General features: G+C 43.0%; 1 protein-coding gene across 5 annotated transcripts in view; it reads right to left on the reverse strand.

Annotated features, from left to right (window-relative positions):
* Positions 1–18: 18 nt before the first annotated feature.
* The window catches only part of nrg1 (neuregulin 1), a 72213-nt gene continuing 51196 nt past the window's right edge, over positions 19–21035 (reverse strand). For 4 of the 5 annotated variants that reach the window (XM_085464483.1, XM_085464485.1, XM_085464484.1 and 1 more), the window contains one exon: positions 19–3124. In XM_085464483.1, coding sequence (XP_085320609.1) covers positions 2518–3124 — 607 coding nt within the window. In that variant the 3' untranslated portion in view covers positions 19–2517. Of the gene's footprint in view, positions 3125–19490; positions 19692–21035 lie in introns of all 5 variants that reach the window. The other variant, XM_085464486.1, reaches the window with a different exon arrangement.

Genomic DNA, 21035 nt, shown 5'->3' on the forward strand with positions numbered 1-21035 from the left:
TCAAAATTTTGTGCTCAAAAATTACTTTTATTTGCTTTCATGAAAGAAGACATTACATGAAAAAAAAATTACATGTTTAATGGGTATCAAAGATACAAGTAAAATACAGAATTAAAACAAAATGGCATTGCTCAGCACATAGAATAACATGTATGTAAAGGGAGTACAAATTTGTGTTATTATTTATTTTCAGTGTAATATGCAGCCAGGACTTAATTTGAAGTTGTGTAGTCTAAACACTATAGTGTTTACTATAAGAAATTATTCACTAATCTGCCTGCTTTCCTGGGTTTTTGACTGCAAGTCCATTCTTTACATCACATCCACTTTCCCACAGTGTCAAACAACTCTGACAATACTGACATCATCACTCTAAGCTGGATAATTTTCTTGCCTGCCTGCTGCAAGACAATCAGCCTCTCTTATGTGTGTGCTTTAAATCTCACTGCTGTTTCATCATTCTGTCTTTCAGACGCTCATATGTGCAACCCGACTCCTCCACATTTCCTTCCATTCAGAACCCACATCCAAGCCTTCATCCTCAATTCCACCACTGCCAGCATCTAGACACCAGGAGTCTTGTCCTAATTCCTATCATTGTTGGGACTTTGTTCTGCCATGAGCGGTCCAGAAGGTCTAATTACAAAGTTCTCTTTAAAGAACTGAAGAGAATTCATCTTCAGTTCTTTAAAATGATCAGTCCTTACCAAAAAAACCCAAACTGATAAAAAGCCATAGATTTGACATATAAATCATGTTCACATGTATGCTCAAATGTGAAATGTGTGTTTTATTTATTATTACAGCTGCACAAGACTTTCATTGTATCAATCAATAGTGAGACAGAACAACTGAAAGTTCTTTTTCAATCCCAAATGCTTTGACACTAACACACAAAACACATAATGTGATATTCAGTGAGAAACAACAATGCAGGAGATTTTCCTGATATATTTACATAAATTAAAGACACCCCCATTTCAAAACAATGTTCTCTGTGTTATGCTAACCATTCAAGTGACAAAATGTGCAAGATATTTTTTTCTCTATGTACTAATGTGTGCAGATGAAATGACTGTATATCTTGCATTGTTTATATTCAATCTGTTGAAAATAATTGTAATTGTATATCAAGACAGGTCATTTAAATTAAAAGGAAAAACCTGAACTTGACTCTTACAGCAAGAGGATAACAAGTTAATTTGGGGGGAAATTTCAATTTCAATTTTTTTTTCCAGAAATATGGTTTAAATTAAAGGAAATTACCACAATTTATACATTCAGCACTTCTCTAAGATCCACAGTGCAATACAAGGCACTGGTTGGATTCACACAAGAACAAATCAGACATAGATCTTGTAGCTAATTTACTTTGTAGATATTGTTGATTTAAAGATACTATTTTAAAGAATTGCTGGTCTTCACACTAGTAGTCGTTGACTGTACCACCTTAACTGAGACAGTTTATACTTAGGCAGAACATCTGTCAGCATAGGAATAAATAAAACTTCTAAGGAGGATTATGGGGCATGTGAAAACCAGCATCCAGCTTAACCCATACCAGAAACCTTAGGATTATTAGGCTGCTACTCTTTAAGCATGAACATTGTTTAATTGTTATAACAATGCCATACAATTCAGTGAATACTTCTTAAACATAGAAATGGTCGAATGTAAATACAACTCTTTGTGTGTATCTTATGCACCTTGTTGAGGCAAACTTTAATGAATGTATGTTTATCTCACAGCTACAATATTCATTTCTGGCAGGTCATCCACAGTGTAGTCCAGTGATGAATAAAATTATTAACTCATTCACTGCCATTGACGTCTATAGCCGTCAATTGCAGTGAATGAGTCAATGGGTTTAACTCATTCACTGCCAATGGCTGGCAGTGAATGAGTTAAGATCTCTGACATTTTGATGGAATCCAGGTTATAAGCTTACTAATAATATATACCATAAGACTGTGATAAAAGTAGGACATCAGGTAAGAAAACCATCAATTCAAGTCAATTGTCTGCTCATTTTTTCATGACAGCATTTAAGAACATAGCATACACTTTGAACCCATAACATTTGATTTCAAATATGTCAGTGGGTGCCCTAAAGTGCAAGATGTTAAAGGCAGACAACACAGAGCATCTGATTATTAACTTGAAGAATAAGAGGGTGATGCATGGCCCAGTATGCAATATTACGGCCCCTTAAGCATACTAAACAGAAAGGCACCATTGATATTTGTCTGCACTGAAATATTCTTTTAACTATACTATGAACTGCTGCATACTAGCGTATGGCACTTTACCTACAAGACATCTGTACTGTTTTTTTTATAAAACTTTATTTACTACATCTCTAAAATAAAAGTTTCATTCTTCATTTGTCTTTAAAAGTCTTTACACAGCAAATAAATTATGAGAATTTATCGAAAATAAAGGTTTAAAGGTTGTTTATATTCTTCCTCCATGTGAAGTAATCTTAGCAATTTCTTTTCTTTCTTTTTTTTTTTTACTTTACGCAGCAATTAAATCTTGTTGGTTGATGAGGCTAGATGACTTTACTGGTAGGTCATCATTTGGTGATGCTGGGTTAGTCCTGCCGCTATCTACAGCCCTGAGTAAAAGGACTGTATTCCTGTCTGCACTTAGGAAGGGTATGTGTTCCCCCCGAGGCTCCTCTGTATCACTTACTAGTATGCTGTCACCATTTAACCTCAAATAATCAACCACATGGTCAGTGACACTATTGTTGCTGCAGTCACTTACATTGTTGTTTGTGTTAATTAATTTCACAGGTGCTATTGAAAACATATAGCTGGCAGCTCTGGTGTCCTGTATGGTTTGGTAGTCAGTATTCTCCATAGCGAACAGTGGACTAGATGGCAAGCTATCTGCCACATGGCCATGATTGTAGTGTGAAGAGGTTCTCTTTTGTACATCCCGGCTTGAGGACTTGTGCAGCTGATGCAGCAAAGGGCGCTCTTCCTCACCAGAGGGACTTAAAGTCACAGAGGGAACAGAGATAGCTAGGCTGGATATGGGGGCTGAAATCTCGGATGGAGGAGAGCCAGGGGTTGCAAGAGAGTTCTGCGATTCTGAAGTTGCCATCACTGGTACAAACCTAAAAAAAAAAAAAACACATGTGAACAATGAACTGAACTGAATGAATTGAACTGAAGAAGCTTCTCGGATGAGAGGTGAAACGTCTTCAAGCAACTTAAAGAAGTCCAGACGCTTTTCTTTGCAAGCTCCTTTGACTACGATGACCTGGATGACTGAGAACCTTCACAGACACATGTGAACAATGATTATACAACTGGGTCAGTAGCATTTCAATTCAACATCAGTATAACTTAACACACAATAACTAATCACATTATTACTGGGTGTTAAATGAATTAACATGACATAATGATTTTCTAGTGTTGCTGACTAAAAGCACTTTTATACTTTAAGCTGCAAATTCAGTTAATTAAGCACTTTGATTTATTTACCTTTACAAAAGAAGTTTTTTTTAACAAATGATCATAAGAAGACTGCTAGTCTATGGGCTCAAACTGTGGTCATAAATATTTTGTACTTGTAAATCAGTTTTGTACTTGTAAATCAGGATTTGTATGTGTAAAAAGAATTTGTGTGTGTGTAAAAAAGATTTGTGTGTGGACTTAGCCAAAAAAAACCTGCAAGTTACAAGTACGAATTTTGACCCTATATTTCTTCCTTTCATCTGATTGGTCAATGTCATGTCAATCACAAATGTAACAATCCAATCAGAGAACAGATGGGTTTGGCGGTCAAATCTTTTTTACGCACACACAAATCTTTTTTACACATACAAACCTTTTTTACGCACACACAAATTCTTTTTAGACATACAAATCCTGATTTTCAAGTACAAAACTGATTTACAAGTACAAAATATTTATGACCACATTTTGAGCCCATACTAGTCCAGCCCCATCTCATTTTCAAAACATCAAATACTTTTGTCAAAGACACATTCGTCTTAAACCAATGAACATGACTATAAAGCACTATGAACTTCATAGTCATGAAGACTATGACACAGGTCTCATTCCCCTACATGATATGTCTGTGAGTCTAATATTTCTGCAAGGCGTAATTGTATCTGACAGAACAACTACAGATGAAATGAGAGAGTGCATTTAATCCAGGGGTCGGCAACCCTGGGTGCGCGTGCCAGCTTAACTGATGGCAAGACCATAGCTGGACGATGGTGATTTTTCGTTTTTATGGGCCGATTATTTATTTATTCATTTTTTTTAGTAACAGTATAAACAATGAAAGGTGGTGGATTGGCCAGGTGCTGGCAGATGTGTAAAAATAACTAAGTTGTTTGGTGGTGGCAATGGCGGAGCTACCACAGAGGCTAGCAGGTGGATGAAGGAAAGGGGAGGCAAGAGCAGAGACCCGAGGCGGCTGCCGGTCCGAGTGTCAGGTGAACTGAACTTCAGGAAAGAAGTTATGACCTGCAGTCTATCTGGGTAATAGGGGTGCAACGATACACAAAATTCACGGTTCGGTTCGGTTCGATACTTTGGTGTCACGGTTCGATATTTTTTCGATACAAAAAAAATGTTCATGCCTTTTTAATTTGTCATTTATTAAAATTATAAATATATATTTTAACACAAAAGTACAGTTTTTAAATTTAACCCTAACCCTTGTGCGTGTTGTTTTTTAGCTCGTCATATTGCAGCCACAGAAATTCTTTTGTCCATGAAACCATAAAGCTGCACTTTCTTTTTGCCTTATAGTCTGATTTGTCATAACTTCTCCGTTTTGTGGTAAGCTTTTCTTTGGCTGTCACTTCTTCACCCTGACCTGTCTTATTTGGCTCAGCAGAACTAAAATATATATCTGTCTGTGAAGGTTCTCAATCATCCAGGTCATCGTAGTGAAATATATATCCTGCCGCACTCACATAAGCTCAGCGATTCTCTGCGCGATCAACCTCTCACATGTTTAAGCTGCGGGAGATTTCACTTGTCATGTTTGCATAGTAAGCTAACAATTAATAAGACGATGTCAGAGGAATTGGTGCACAAATTATCATCACTCACAGATCAGTGCTGTCGCTCTCTATACACAGTTCGCGCGATTGCAAAGTGAAAGCAAAAAAAACAAGCGCAAATTCAAACACGATTTCAATATGTCACATATTGACAGTGGCTCACCCAATGACATAATTACCCAGCTACATTTCTGAAAGAATGCAAAAGCATTGACATATATTTTTCCTTCCTACAATAGCCCGACAGGCAGGGCAGAGATAGCCCTGGGACGTCGGGCTAGCGATATTGCGAGCCCTGTATCTGATTGAGGAATCACTCATCTTTGGAAAAGAGAGTTTATTACAGAGAAATGTCTCTTTCCAAAATAAAAGCTATACTATCCGCTTCTTCTGGGCTATATTCTCAGCAGCATATTAAACATATCAGGTCTCCATAAGGAGAATCCTGTGCTAACAGCTGTCTAAATGACTCGGCTAAAGTTTGTAGCATGCATGCTTGTTGTTTTTGTCTTTGCACTAGGATGATGTCGGTGTAAATGTGCAGTCATATTCGTTGTGTTCCCACTAGTGCTTTCAGGTTAATCTCGTTGAAATAACCTTAACGCCACAACACGGCAAATCTCCGTTAACGAGCTACCCTATACAGAGGGGCTAGACGGCCAACACGTTAACGAGCTAACTGCGCTAACACACTAGCTCCCACCCATGTAATTGAGCATTGCATGGCACATCCAACATACTGTTTTACTTTAGTCCATGACTCGCTTACCTTCAGGGTCATACGTCACATGAAAACCAAAATAATTCCAAACGCCAGATCTGAATGAGGGTGGGGAGGTCCACTTCTGTCTCGCTAGCTTGCCCTGCGCTCTTCCTTCTGACTATGCTGTCTGTGTTGAGTGCGGAGTAGTCAAATGCAGATTCACTGAGCGCTCAACACAGACAGCATCGTCAGAAGGAAAGTTGATAAAATAAATTACAAATTTTGTATTGTTCTTTTTTTTTTCTCCCCTTTGGTTTTCTTTCTTTCTCTCCCCCTCTTTCTTTCATTCTTTCCCCCTGTCCTATCCCACAGTCATGTCTGTCCCGTTTGCAACTGAAAATAAAATAAATTCATAATTATAATAAAGGTCAATCAAATGGACCAATATGATGATCCACTTAAAATAAATCCTCTTGGCATCTTTCTTGGCCTCAAGACAACAATTCTGATGGCTATAGATCCAAACAGGACACAAAAAAAAAAAAAAAAAAAAAAATTGAAAAAAAAAAAAATTGAAAATAATTGTATTGTTCGATACATATGCGTACCGAACCGAAAGCACTGTATCGAACGGTTCAATATCGATACGAATATCGTTGCACCCCTACTGGGTAAGATATAAACCAAGTTTAGGTATAGTTTATTTTTGTAGTGCTGAATTTTTACATTCAGTTACAATAACTCGTACTGCGTACTAGCTAGAATGATGGAGTTTCTATACAGCTGGGTGGGTGCTATCATGTTGCTGATTGCGAACTTTATTTTATTCATAAGGTTAGTTAGTAGAGTTGCAACCGTCCCATAAAAAATGGAATCATCCCTCATTCAGAGAAAATATTACACGTTTCGTATTGAGCTGAGAAGGAACGCAGTTTGTCCCGTACTTCAGCTAGAATGGAAAAAGACACAAAGCTGGAGTTATTCTGTCTTTATGCTGTACAGCCTCTTCTTCTCTCATTCTCTCCCCCTCCCTCTCCTGTTGCTACTTCAATCATGAAACTGATCAATGATCAGCTGATTGGCTTTTCTCTCTTGTTTGTTTATCGCCAGCGGCGGTACTAGCCTGTTTGGCGCCCTGGGCGAACACTCCCTCTGGCGCCAGAGGAGTTCGAGTCTCCTGGAGAAAAATCCTGGCGGTTTGAGGCCCCAGGCTTGTGTTGGGTACGGTCCATCAGAATCAGAATCAGAATCAGAATACTTTATTAATCCCGAAGGAAATTAGGGTTACAGCAGGCAGCACGCTAATGGCGCATGCGCACTTACAAAGGAACCTTCTGACCAACTTTACACAAACATCACATTGGGGACACATGTCAGAAAGGTAGGCTGATAGGAAAAAAAACAACGAAAATACATAACATGAGGTAAGAGGAGGAGAAAAAAAACCTAGTGAGAGAACAGTTTGATAACAGAAAAAACACCTCAGCACAAAAAGCACATGACTATCAATGCACCATAGAAACACAAGACAAGCAACAGGGGCGGGTAAAGGGTAAGCGAGAGCCGGTGTAGACAGCGCATCCGGTCTTGCAGCATGTCTGCGCTGGTCCAGTCGACTGCCATCTTCCCCGGTAGGGCACAAGCATCGAAGGCGTTTGGAAAGGGAGGGGGGATCAGTGTGTGCATATCAGTGTATGTGTGTGTGTGTGTCCAGAGTTCAGCTGAGACAGTGTCCTTCGCCCGCCAGGCTAAGTAAACAGTCTTCCAGCCAACCCAGGTGGCCTTGCATGGAATGGGGGGAACAATCTAAACACAGTCGTTATCAGGGTGTTTTGTTCAGCTCCAGCCTTGAGACCGCAGCTGGCGCCGAAGGGGTCTCCGCATGAAGTGATGGTGGTTTTTACTCTAGTGTGAACAACTCATATGAATTTCAAAGCTGTTCTAACAGTCCAACACTGGTCTCTCAATCTCCCGTTGGAGAGCCGTGAGCTTTGCCATGATGTTACTTACATTCCGTGATGTTGTCATTCTTGTGCTCAAAGAGCAGGTTCTGAGAACTCACGACTGCAGTGCACTTCCCAAGATGTGATCCAATTTGCGCTCAAAGGTGTTATTCGAGCTAGTCCCTCCAGATGTAATTCAGTTTTTCACTCAGAGGTCTTGTTCTGAGTATTCACAGCAGCCGTGCGTTCTCCAAGATCTTATCCGTGCTGCACTCAATGAGCCCATTTTGAGAAACTCACGCCTCGTCCCATCATTTCAATTCCAGCGGGCAGCCTTGTGGGGGTTTGAACAGCCGGTTCCGCTTCCTTAATTCTTCGATAAGCCAGGGCCAAGCCAGCTCCGATCAGCAAGAACCCTGTTATCATGGTTCCGAATAGGTAGATATCTTCAGCAGTCAGGCTCACCCGAGCCCAGAATTCTCGTTGAGAAGGGGTGTCAATTGCATTCAGAGACCAGTTGATCAAATCCATAATTCCTCTTTTAGGTTTTAGAGAACAGACTGTGAGAGAGTGTTCCAGGGAAAAGTAAGTAAAAACACAAGACAAGACAAGACAAGGACATAAGAAGCTAAGCAGGGAAGATAAGGGCAGGAGAGGACAAAAGTGCGACCGCCTTCGCTGAGAGCCAAAAGAGATGTCCATCACAAGGACATTGGCTCGAGCGCGCTGTTGGGGAGAAGCCGGCCCAGACCTGTGTTTGGTCCAAGTACGTCACAGGGACAGCGGTTCGGATACACTGTCGGAGTCCATTTCTGCGTACTATAGTGCACGGAGTGGCGGTGTTCGTTCCTTGGTCCGTAGAAGGCAAGGACCTCACGGGGGACGCCTCATATAGTAAAATGGGATCTAGATCCAGTAGAGCGGCAGACGTTCCACCAGGCAGCCAGGGACAAAACTCAATATTTGACTGTATGGTTAAGAAATGGGGAATTGGGTGTATGAAATATGTTGTTAAGTGGCAAAAAGTAAACGGGTTTCCTGGGAAGGGATCGCTGAGTGTTAACCAGTTAAAGAAAGTAGAGAAACAGTTGCGGGAGGAGGAAGTGAAATTTTTGAAATAAAGGAAAGTTAACACTGTAGATTTGCGTAGCATAAGCGATGAGAAGGAATGTTTGAAAATGTGGATGATGGAAGCAGAAAGGAGGGAAAAGAAAGCAGCTCTGACAGAGTTGCCTAGAGAAGTGCATGGAAGGGAGGCTGATGCAGAATCGGCCTCAGCGCCTCTTCCGCCGCCGTATATCAAGGAGAACAAAACATAATTTCCCTGTTCACACACTGTTTGTGCTTCTCCTTGTGCCCTAGTACAAGATGTTTTGCCGGGCCTGAACGCCGATGCCGATCTGGATTCCTTGCCTGACCCTACGCTGGGGGTAAGACACCTGACCTACGAGCATGAAGAAAACCATGGATATTGTCAGGCTTACAAGCAAAGACAGGTCGAATCTGTGGATTATTTTATACTTCGTATGATAAATGTGTTTGAAGCTAATGGTGGAATACCGAAGGATGACATGACAGGTGTCACCGCCTCCACATGTGAGCACCATCTCTGCGGCCATATTTTACGGGGACTAAGATCAGATGTGGCAGCCGAAGTAAATGGCCTGGTAATGGCCTGTATTTATATAGCGCTTTTCTAGTCCCTAAGGACCCCAAAGCGCTTTACACATCCAGTCATCCACCTATTCACGCACACATTCACACACTGGTGATGGCAAGTGTTCGCAAGTGGGGAGGGAAAATGAACCTCGGCTAACGGAACTACGACGCCATGCCCGCCACGCTCAGAACCACCTTGACGAAAGTAAAAAGCAAGAAAGAGGAAAAACAGAGCGGCGACCTCCACAACGCAGCCTTAACTCTGTAAAAAGGCCTCAGCGAACCCGCGGGGTGGCTTCCACTGTAAAGGCAGCTGGCGCGGCCGAGGCCGGGGGGGAAGACGTGATCAACGGCGTGATCAACGGCGTGATCAACGGCGTGATCAACGGCGTGATCGACGGCGTGATCGACGGCATGATCGATGGCGTGATCGACGATGCGATCAACAACGACAGCAGTGGTGAGGAGACCTAGATGCCTGCTTATCCTGTGGTAAGCTTGGACACTGGAAGCGGAATTGCCCTAACCGAGGCTATCCAAGACGCGAACATCATCAACACTAAAACGACCAAGTGACCAGGGCCAGTGGTGGGTGCAGGCAGACTGAGACCGGAGGGAAAGGACGCCAGAGAACGCTTCAGGCTGTGGTTTTCCCACCTCATCAGAACAGGGAAGTGAAAATCACACACACACACACACTGACGTAGAAAGTGTTTTACACACAGACACACACACTTTAATACATCACACTTTTGAGCATGTAGAACGGTTTCTGTGTCACCAGCTGGTACATACACTCAACAAAAATATAAACGCAACACCTTTGTTACTGCTCCCATTCCCCATGGGATGGACGTAGAGACCTAAAATTCATTCCAGATACACAATATAACCATCCCTCCCAAACAGTGGTCACAAATCAGTCCAAATGTGTGGTAGTGGGCACATCTGCTATATTGAGATAATCCATCCCACCTCACAGGTGTGCCACATCAGGATGCTGATCTGACATCATGAGTATTGCACAGGTGTACCTCAGACTGCCCACAACAAAAGGCCACCCTGGAATGTGTATTTTTTTGCGCTATTGGGGGTCTGGGGACCCAGAACCAGTCAGTATCTGGTGTGACCACCATTTGCCTCATGCAGTGCATGGAGTCTATCAGATTGTCAGTTGTGGCCTGTGGAATGTTGGTCCACTCCACTTCAATGGCTGTGCGAGGTTGTTGGATATTCGTGGGAACTGGTACACGCTGTCGTATACGCCGGTCAAGCACATCCCGAACATGCTCAATGGGTGACATGTCCGGTGAGTATGCTGGCCATGCAAGAACTGGGACATTCTCAGCTGCCATCTGCCCAGAACAATGTGAACCATGATTCATCCGTGAAGCGCACACCTCTCCAACGTGCCAGACGCCATCGAATGTGAGCATTTGCCCACACAAGTCTGTTACGGCGACGAGCTGGAGTCAGGTCAAGACCCCGATGAGGACGACAGGCATGCAGTTGAGCGTCCCTGAGACGGTTTCTGACAGTTTGTGCAGAAATTGTTTGGTTGTGCAAACCAATTGTTCCAGCAGCTGTCTGGGTGGCTGGTCTCAGACGATCTTGGAGGTGAACCTGCTGGATGTGGAGGTCCTGGGCTGGTGTGGTTACACGAGGTCTGCGGTTGTGAGGCCGGTTGGATGTGCTGCCATATTCTCTGAAACGCCTGTGGAGACGGCTTATGGTTGAGAAATGAACATTCAATGCATGGGCGACAGATCTGGTTGACATTCCTGCTGTCAGCATGCCAATTGCACGCTCCCTCATTGCTTGTGGCATCTGTGGCATTTTGCTGTGAGACAAAACTGCACATTCCAGGGTGGCCTTTTGTTGTGGGCAGTCTGAGGTACACCTGTGCACTACTCATGATGTCAGATCAGCATCCTGATGTGGCACACCTGTGAGGTGGGATGGATTATCTCAATATAGCAGATGTGCCCACTACCACACATTTGGACTGATTTGTGACCACTGTTTGGGAGGGATGGTTATATTGTGTATCTGGAATGAATTTTAGGTCTCTACGTCCATCCCATGGGGAATGGGAGCAGTAACAAAGGTGTTGCGTTTATATTTTTGTTGAGTGTATGTACATTTAAATAGCGCGCCTTATAAATCACTACCCTTGTATAAAATGTTAGTTTGTAATCAGGAAGTAGAATTTCTTGTAGATTCCGGGGCCACCAACTCTGTATTACGCTCAGATTCTCTCTCACCCCAGCCCGTGCTGGGTGAGAGGTTCACTCATTCTGTGTCCGCATCAGGAACCATACAGAGAGAAACTTTCACCCCTGTGTTGTGTAGACGGACAGGGTAGAAAATTCACACACGGGTTTCTGTGGTCAGACCTGTGCCCGGTCAAGTTGCTTGCCAGAGATTTGATGTGCAAGCTGAAAATAAGTTTAATTTCCTGCTATAATGGCATTAAAATCACGCAATCTGACTATGATTATATGATGGTGAAATATAGCCCCGTGACCCCGGCTTTCGCTTACGGGTGGAAGCTGGAGGAGGGGCTGTTTGTTACAGAATTCGTACAAGGGACTTGCAACTGCATGCCTCCAGACGTCTATTTTATGGCTTCCGGAGAGTTGAGTTGCATGTCTCATTTTTCTCTGCATGGTCCTGATGACAGTTATGAGGAAGAATGGTACAGAACCAAGAATGATTTGCTAACTGTGACATGTATGTTTTGGAGCTCCACATTTGCTGCACTTGCGATTTCTCTCACTGATGAGCAAAGAAACATGTTTGCTATGGATGCATCGGTCCCACATGTTTCCCTGGCAAAAGCTTACAGCTACCAGTGGGAAGACATGGGCGAATTTATGCACTGGTGCTACCGCGCCTGTGATTGGGAGACTACAGATCACAAGAAAGCAGTGTTGTTTTCTCGGGAAATAAAAGCCTACAAGAAAACCGTGACATATACAGTCCATTGTGTCCGCTCAGTTGAGCTAGTGGACATAGCTGTCTCACACTGTCTGCTTCAAACGACACCTCCTCTAAACTCCTCACACCCCCTGCTGACAGAGGTGCCTGATGGCTTGTGGGCCTCCTATATGTATGATGTAGGCTAATTAAAGATTGTGAGCAAGTGGTAATCACTTCAAAGTCCTCTTTTAGACCATGCCAAAGACAATATCCTCTGAAACAGGAAGCCATAGAGCCATATAGCACCATGGTGATTCCCTTCGCCCGGTGGGTTATTACTCTTCCAAGCTTGACCCAGTGGCTGCGGGCCTGCCTGGATGCCTGCGAGCAGTAGCTGCATGTGAAAAGGCCGTTCTCGCCTCACGTGACATCGTAGGGCACTCTCCTCTGACAGTGCAGGTACCCCATGCAGTTTCTGTTATTTTGCTGGAGCAGAAAACTTCACACCTTTCTGCAGCTTGCTGGCTCAAGTACTCTTCCATACTGCTTGACATGCCCACCATCACAGTGAAACGATGCACAACACCTAACCCAGCCACTCTTATCCCCACGCGAGAGGATGGTGAGCCACACAGCTGCACTGCTGTATTGGGTGAAACTTGTACACCTCGGATCGACCTGTTAGATGTTCCCATCGAGAACTCTGACATTGTGTTATATGTAGATGGCTCCTCCTCACGCGATTCATGTGGAACTAACCGGGTGGGTTTTGCTGTGTGTTCTGATCATGCTACTCTTGTTTCAGGCTCATCGCCCAGACACTTCTCAGCACAGACTGCGGAACTTGTGGCGCTCACAGAAGCCTGTAAACTTGCGGAGGGTGAGTCGGACACCATCTACACTGACTCTCGCTACGCGTTTGGTGTGGTACATGGTTTTGGCGCCTTGTGGAGACACAGAAAGTTCCTGAAATCTGATGGGAAGCCCAACCTGAATGCTAACCAGGTAGCAGCACTGCTGGACGCCATCCTCCTACCTGCTCGCATTGCTGTACTGAAGTGTGCAGCACACACAGGTAAAACTGATTCTGTCTCCCGAGGAAATGCTGCCACCGATGCAGCCGCCAAAGCAGCCGCCGAAGGAGGCCTACCCTTCCAACTTGTCTTGGCGCCGCTGCCCACACCTAGCCTCGCTGATCTCCTGCTGTACAGTCATTTGCCTCCCAGCCAGAGAAATCTGGCGCAAACATGGCTGCACACTGGTCAAATCTGTCTGGCGCTCCCCTGATGGCCGCCCATGTCTGCCTAACCACTTCTTCCCATGTTTTCTAAAATGGGCGCATGGGTTAGACCATGTGTCTAAAGGGGTGAAGCTACAAGCAGTAACATCGCTATGGTTCACCAAAGGATTTTTCCACAGCAGCTGAGAGGTGCTGCAAAAGGTGTCTCATTTGTGAGACCAACAATGTGGGTCTCACAGGTAAACACTGCAACCCCCCCCCCCCCCCCCCGGATATTCCTTTTGAACATCTAATGATGGATTTTATTGAATTGACACCAGCCGAGGGAAAGAAGTATTGTCTGATGGTAGTGGACATGTTCTCTAAGTGGGTAGAAGCATTCCCCACTAAAAGTGCAGACAGCAGTGCAGTGGCAAAAGCCCTCCTGTCAGAAATCATTCCCAAGTGGGATATCCCGGGGAAAATCACAAGTGATAATGGCACTCACTTTGTGAACCAGGCATTGAAGGAAATCAGCGAGCAACTAGGTTTCAAATTGCAAACACACTGTGCATATCACCCACAATCTGGAGGTGCGGTGGAGAGAATGAATGGCTCCTTAAAGTCCAAGCTGGTGAAGTGCTGTGAAGAAACTGGCCTCACGTGGCCAAAAGCACTTCCCCTCGTGCTGATGTATGTGCGCACACGGACCAAACCCCCAGTACACCTCAGCCCTTATGAGGTGTTATATGGACGACCTGCCAGAGAGGGGGCAGAACCCCCGAAATGGACAGGCATGTCCACAGAGTAGTGCAACAGCGAAATGACTGTGTACTGTCAAAATCTCTCCAGGATTCTCTCGCATGTACACAGAGCAGTGAAAGCAACCCTGCCCAGGCCAGCAGAAGGACCCCTGCACCCGTTCAAACCAGGGAACTGGGTGTTAGTGAAGGATTTCAGGAGGAGACACTGGAAGGCGAAGCGGTAGCTGGGCCCATTCCAAGTCCTACTGGCCACAAACAGCGGTGAAGGTTGGAGAACGAGTTACTTGGATCCACGCCAGCCACTGTAAGCTGTTTGGAGGAGAATCACCTGGAATGGAGGAACAACCGGACGAAACAAGCGGGACAGAATAATCCCCGCACCTCATTCAGGTAGTAGGCAGTCTACCCTCTACCTGCAACGATGCAACAAGCCAGGAAGCAGCTCATCACTGGGGTAGCCCTGATGCTCTTCAGTGGGCTGATGATTGCCCTCTGGAACCCATTTTCCAGGAGACCAAACTTCCCGGGACAATGCCACGACTCCAAAGAAGACTCCTATTATTTAATCATAGGAGTGGATCAGGCCGGCGCAGACACAATGGGCATAATAAAGGTAAGACTACATCGTGCATTAAGCCCAAACCACAGTGTGACCCGTGCTAATGCAACGGAGGTCACCGCCACCATAGCCAAGCAAACATTCAGACCACCAAATACTTGGCTTGACTGGATAACATACACGGCCAGTGTAAGCAACATGACAGACTGTGTGGCCTGCTCTGCAGCCTGCCCCACACTGTTCACTGTGCCTGTCCCTTTATTGTTCTGGGAGAACAGACCAGGAATTGATTGCATGCTACCACTCCCCCCCCATGTTCTCCCCATGCCTAACCAGAGTAAATGCCACCCCCGTAGGAGCTCCTGATGATTTATCGTGTGCTAAAATAATAAATGTCACAAAATGGGAAAATATGAGCAGCATTAACGTGGCTTGAGCCGATCTGTTCTGGTGGTGCGTTGACAAGGTGTTAAGTGGTGTGCCTACTCTGCCCAGCAGCTGGTCAGGAACCTGGACCATTGTGAGGTTGGCTCTCCCTATAGTGTTAGCAGGGTCCCACACCTCTGCAGAGACCCATGTGGGAAGGGCCTGTAGGACCACAACGCAAGATTTTGATTTGACTAAAAACTCCACAACTTATATAGACGCTATAGGTGTCCCCAGAAGTGTCCCTGATGAGTTTAAATTGGTTAACCAGGTTGCAGGGGCTTCGAGTCTATCTTCTTATGGGTAACTCCGAATAAGAATATGGACAGAATAAACTATGTCCATTACAACGTCCAGCGACTGGCCAAATCTGACACGGGATGCAGTGGCAGGCCTATCTGAACAGCTGGCTGCCGCATCCTTGATGGCCTGGCAGAATCGAATGGCTCTGGACATGCTCTTGGCTGAAAAAGGGGGGGTCTGCACTATGGTGGGTCCTCTGTGCTGCACTTTCATTCCAAAAAACACAGCTCCAGGCGGCACTGTAACCAGAGCCTTGGAAGGTTTGCAAACACTGTCATCCCAAATGACAGAGGACTCCGGCATTAATAACCCCTTAGACGGGTGGTTCAACAGACAGTTTGGGAAGTATAAGGCCATAGTGATGTCGTTGCTAATGTCCATAGCCACTTGTATTGCCATTCTCACATGATGCGGTTGCTGTCTGATCCCATGCCTCCGTACCCTATTGAGTAGATTAATCACAGTGGCACTGACAAGAGAAAGCGAGTCTCCCAAATTGCAGCTTACCCTGTTGAAAGCTGAAGATTACATTGATGATAGCGAGAGCGAGGATGATTGTGATGAGTGAAGTTATTTTTCCTGACACTGTAAGAATGATGGATATTGTGAAACCTTTTTGAATGTGCAATGTTGCTGATGTAATTAACAGAATGTTAGGAAGAGAAATCCTTGGTATTGGTGATTGGGATGCAATCAAGAGGGTGGGAATTGTAGTAGGATTTCTCTTTAATGTATTGTCTTGATGAAATGCTTTGATGTTACTTAGTTTAGTATGTCTGGTTCACACCTCATTCACACTGGGAAACAGACGGTGAGAACCTGGTGAATGTCTCCCAGGAGATGGAAGCTCACACAGGTAGGCTTGGCCCCACAGTGGGGGAGAGTCTCAAAGGTGTTAGAGGGTTTTCTGTTTAGAACCAAGGTGTGAACTGCAACAGTAAAAGCCTTTTGTTCTATGACTGTGTTTTAAAAAGGACCTGGACTGTTCATTGTCAGAGACAACTCTCAGTGCCGCCTGACTGACGTCTCTCCTCATGCATGGGAAATAAAGTGTTGGGTTTTACCTGCTCATCAGGTCTGCAGGCTTTGTTAATAAATTTCCACGACAACACACACACACATAAAGAGAGAGAGAGAGTATGCATAGTATGCAAACGGCTACCAAACAGCCATCATAATTTGTCATACAACGAGAAGAGGACAAATCAACAATTGACAATGTATAATTAATATTAAAATCTGTAACATAATGTATTGTTTGGAGTTTAGTCTGTTACTGTTACTATTTTTACCATTTGTTTTTGGAGCAACTGTAACCTACATAATTTCCTTAGGGATTAATAAAGTATTCTGGTTCTGATTGTTTCAGTATACATGACCTGCCATGATCCAATGACACATCTGCTTGCCTGTATCTTTTGCTCGTTTCTCCTCCACTTATTTTCTCTATTTTCTAAAATGAGGACCTGATGGCTTTGAACTTTTCTTGTCCATCTTCCATTGGTTTTAATTTTGCACTCCCGTATGAACACAAATCCCCCAACCCGAAGATCACCACAACATAACCTAACAAACCTACACCTTAGTTCACAGATTCACTTTGTCTAGGGTGTATTGCTGGGATTTCACACAACCCAGGATTCAAATCATGAATACATAATGGGCTTGGATTTACAACATTATGAATGAAATGTGCTCTATTTGGAAGCAGCAGGGTCCCCTCCACTTTCAACAGGTTGTGTGTGAGATTTTAAATCATCAAACTGTAAATTATAAATTTTAAATTGTTATTGATCTCTTTACCGCTAGTCCTAAAGTGGATACCTTTTTTCTTACTCTTCCTATATTTATTGTTTGTTTATTTGCACTGCTGTAACTGGAGCCTTGTCGTCTAGTCTCTCTATTGTACTGTATATAGCGAATATGAGAATAAAATTTACTTTGACTTCAGCACCAAGCAGGCGCTCGCGCTCACTTTTCGCATATAGAATTTCAAAAAGACATCGGTGCAAATTATAAGTCTGTATCATAATGTCTGGTGTTTTTGTGTTTGTTGGTTTGTTTTTATTTTGTTTTATTTTGCGAGTTGGTTATTAGATGCTGCTCCAGCCAGCCGGAGAAACCCCCGCCACCCTGCCCTCTCCTCCCTGTGCCGCAAGCAGCTGGCACACCTCACAAACGGAGGGCACCCTTACTCCCAGCAAATGGGCGATAGAAAACCGATCGGTGCCTATGCCATTTGCGCTGACTGATGTCGGGGCAGCATGAGTACAAGCAATTTTTTTAATTTTTTTATTTTTTGCAGATGCCCGTGATGCCGCCCCCACCATGATGCCGCCCCGGGCAACCGCCTGTGTCGCCCGTATCAAAAACCGCTATTGTAATTAGGTAACCACTGCTCATCTTGCTTGACCCAACAGGTCAAGGGTTCTGCTATGACAGTTGTCAGAGGAGAACCAGCATGACTTTGCAGTGGCAAAAATGGAATCTGTTGCATGTATGGTGATTAGCACCACTTTCAAACCAATACTCTAGTTTTCATTAAAGTACTGAGGGAGTAGCCACTTCCTAACCTCACTGGATACTCAAATTCTTTCTTTCATTTTATTGCTCTCCTTTTCTGTGTCTAAAGAAGAAAAACAAAAATAAACAAAAATGTTTTTAAAAATTACACAATCCTCTATTTTCTCTCAGCCAGTTTTTTTAAGCCATTCTTTTGGTTAAATAATTGGATACATTTTATAGACCTCTTTAATTTTTCTTCAATGCTTACAAGGGCAATGCTTACAATTTTTGTCAGTTTGCTTCTTTACATGACCCCAGTGGGTTTTAAATGAAACAGTTAAGATGTTATTTTAATGCAGACCTTCAGCTTTAATTCAAGGGTTTTGAAAAAGTATTTCACTAATTGTTATAAAGTACTGAAATATTTAATAATAATACTATAAATTTCATATACATGGGCCCCATTCTTTTAGAGATAAAAGATGTGAGACATTGCAGAGAGCCTTTATAAAGACACATAAAAAATATAAGTTATGTTAAAACTTGCATGTTTAAAAATACTTATTTGTACATCCACAATATTCTTAATATAGTCTGGTTACAGAGTTTAAATTCCTCCCTCAGTGTTCCCTCTGTGTGATCCAACTTCTCTGGATATGCAAAGTAGTGTGGTACAGGAATGACATTCTGACTTGCACCAAACACTTTTTTTTTCTTTTTGTAACAGTGTAGATAGCAAAAACTTGTCAGATAAACAAGTCAACAGTCTGGCACTTCGTTAAAAAGCAGGAATCCACTGGCTAGCTCAGAATCACCAGAAGGCCTGGAAGACAACTAAAGTGGATGACTGTAGATTTTTTTCCATGATTAAGAAGTTTAGGGAAATTCCTTCACAACATCTTGCCAAGTCAAGAACATTTTTGATGATGTAGGTATATCGTCGAAGTCTGCAATTGCAAAATTCTTTCATGAATGTAAAGCACTCAAGTCTTTCACTCAACAGAAACACTGGCCTTTAGGTTTTGATTATGTCATATTTGTATGAACTTACTGTAGACAGATTTGAATGATGAAATATTCAAATATTTCAAATGATCTTTTAAAATAATTCATTGTAAGTACCATTTTTCTTGAAAGACAAGAATTATTTTCTGAGAGGTATTCATTTTCGATTTCAATGAGCTGTATATACTTTCTATTAACATTTTATTTTTATTTATTTTTCCATTTCTTCCATTGTCATATTTTGGAGACAGTAGTGTTGGACTTTGATGCACACTATATAACACACAATAGTGACATCATATGTTCTGAAGTATTTACCATATAGATTTAGCAATTTTCTGGTTTTTTGCCATTTCAGAAATACAGGCTAGATGTCTCCTAAAGGATTGGGTTCATATTCTTCATGGTTCAGATTGAAAATTAATTCATTAATTAATCAATTACCTTAGAGTTTATGGCAAGTGTCTGTTGGAGTTGGGTGCATCTCGGCACTTCTTTGAATGAGCACTTAAGTCACTGGTGCCACCGGTGGCATTCAGACGACCCCGGGCACCCTGTGTGGCACGTTGGCTATTCTCCGCCAATGACATCACAGAGACAGACTCAGTGTCAGACTGTACACTGTTGCTCCAGTCATTACTCCAGCTGCAGAGACAGGGAGGGCGTTGTTTACATAATGACAGTCTTTAGGCCTGTAGACCATTAAAGCAATTAATATGGGAAAAATTTCTGCACTGAATATCTTCTTTCTGTTATCAAAGTATGTTTTGTATTCCAGGTTATGTATGAACTATGTATGAACATGTATGCAATTTAAAATGCAAGTGTTAATTCTGTCATCAGGAAAAACCAGTACCCAGTAAATTTTTTCTGATCTTATTCATCTTTTATCTTACTAGATGAAACAATTTTCTACATCTAAAGAGAAGTGACCTTTTCAAAAGCATAGCAAAATAATAGTAGAGTAGTTGTCCGCAATGTTCACCAGGAGGTGGACACACCGGGGGGGACAGAAGGACTTGAGTCCATTTGGATTGAGACCATCAGGACTAGCACACATTGACTGAGGTATTGTCAGTGCAGACCTTATCTTATGGTACCTCATAACTCAAACTTTCTTGATGAGCTGTGACCTCTGCCCCAGCTTCCTTCAAAAGGCCTTCTTTCCCTCCTTAATACTTAAAAAAGGCATTTAAAACAAAGTGGTTTCTTGGCTCTAATACTTGCCTTCTTGTTCCCTAACTTGAATATACTTAATTTTTGTGGATCCGAATTTGTTTTTGGGAAAATGGTAAACATGTTATATTCTCACTGCACATGATGCTGGATACTGCGTTTGCCTCTGAAAAAAGGCAACCAATGAGAGAGGTTTTTACACTGGGAGGAATCTTGGAGTAATTTTTGGTCAGGATATTTCCCTGAGCACACACAATAAGCAAATATGTAGAACTGTCTTCATTCATTTGGACAATATCAGTAAAATTTGAAATATCCTGTCTCAAAATGATGCTTAAAAGCTAGTTCTCACATTACTCCTAACACTGGACTACAGCAATTCATTATAATCAGGTCGCTCTGAAATATTCCTGAAAAGCCTTCAGTGGTTCTAGAACACTGCAGCAAAAGTAGTAATAGGAACTAAATAAAAAGAGGCCCTAATTCTCCCATATTAGCTTCTCTTTATTGGCTTCCCGTTATTCTAAAAGAGGAGCCTGCAGACTGACTCCCTGTTCCAGGAGTTTTATCTGTCCTGCTGTTCTTACTATGCCAAGTTGATAGCCTTTCCAGCAGACCACAGCATGACAGACTTGGAGAACTCATCACAGCACTGTCCTCAACCATGGCACACCCCAGGGCTTCGTTCTCAGCCCACTCTCATATTCACTTTTCACACAAGACTGCACCCCTATTCATAACACAATTTTTATATACAATTTTGCAGATGACACAGCCGTGGTGGGGATGATAACCGACAACAATGAGACGACC

This window comes from Copadichromis virginalis, linkage group LG7 (assembly GCF_057382275.1).
Source record: "Copadichromis virginalis isolate Kocher_CV1m ecotype Utaka linkage group LG7, C_Virginalis_male_GT1.1, whole genome shotgun sequence".
Lineage (NCBI taxonomy): Eukaryota > Metazoa > Chordata > Actinopteri > Cichliformes > Cichlidae > Copadichromis > Copadichromis virginalis.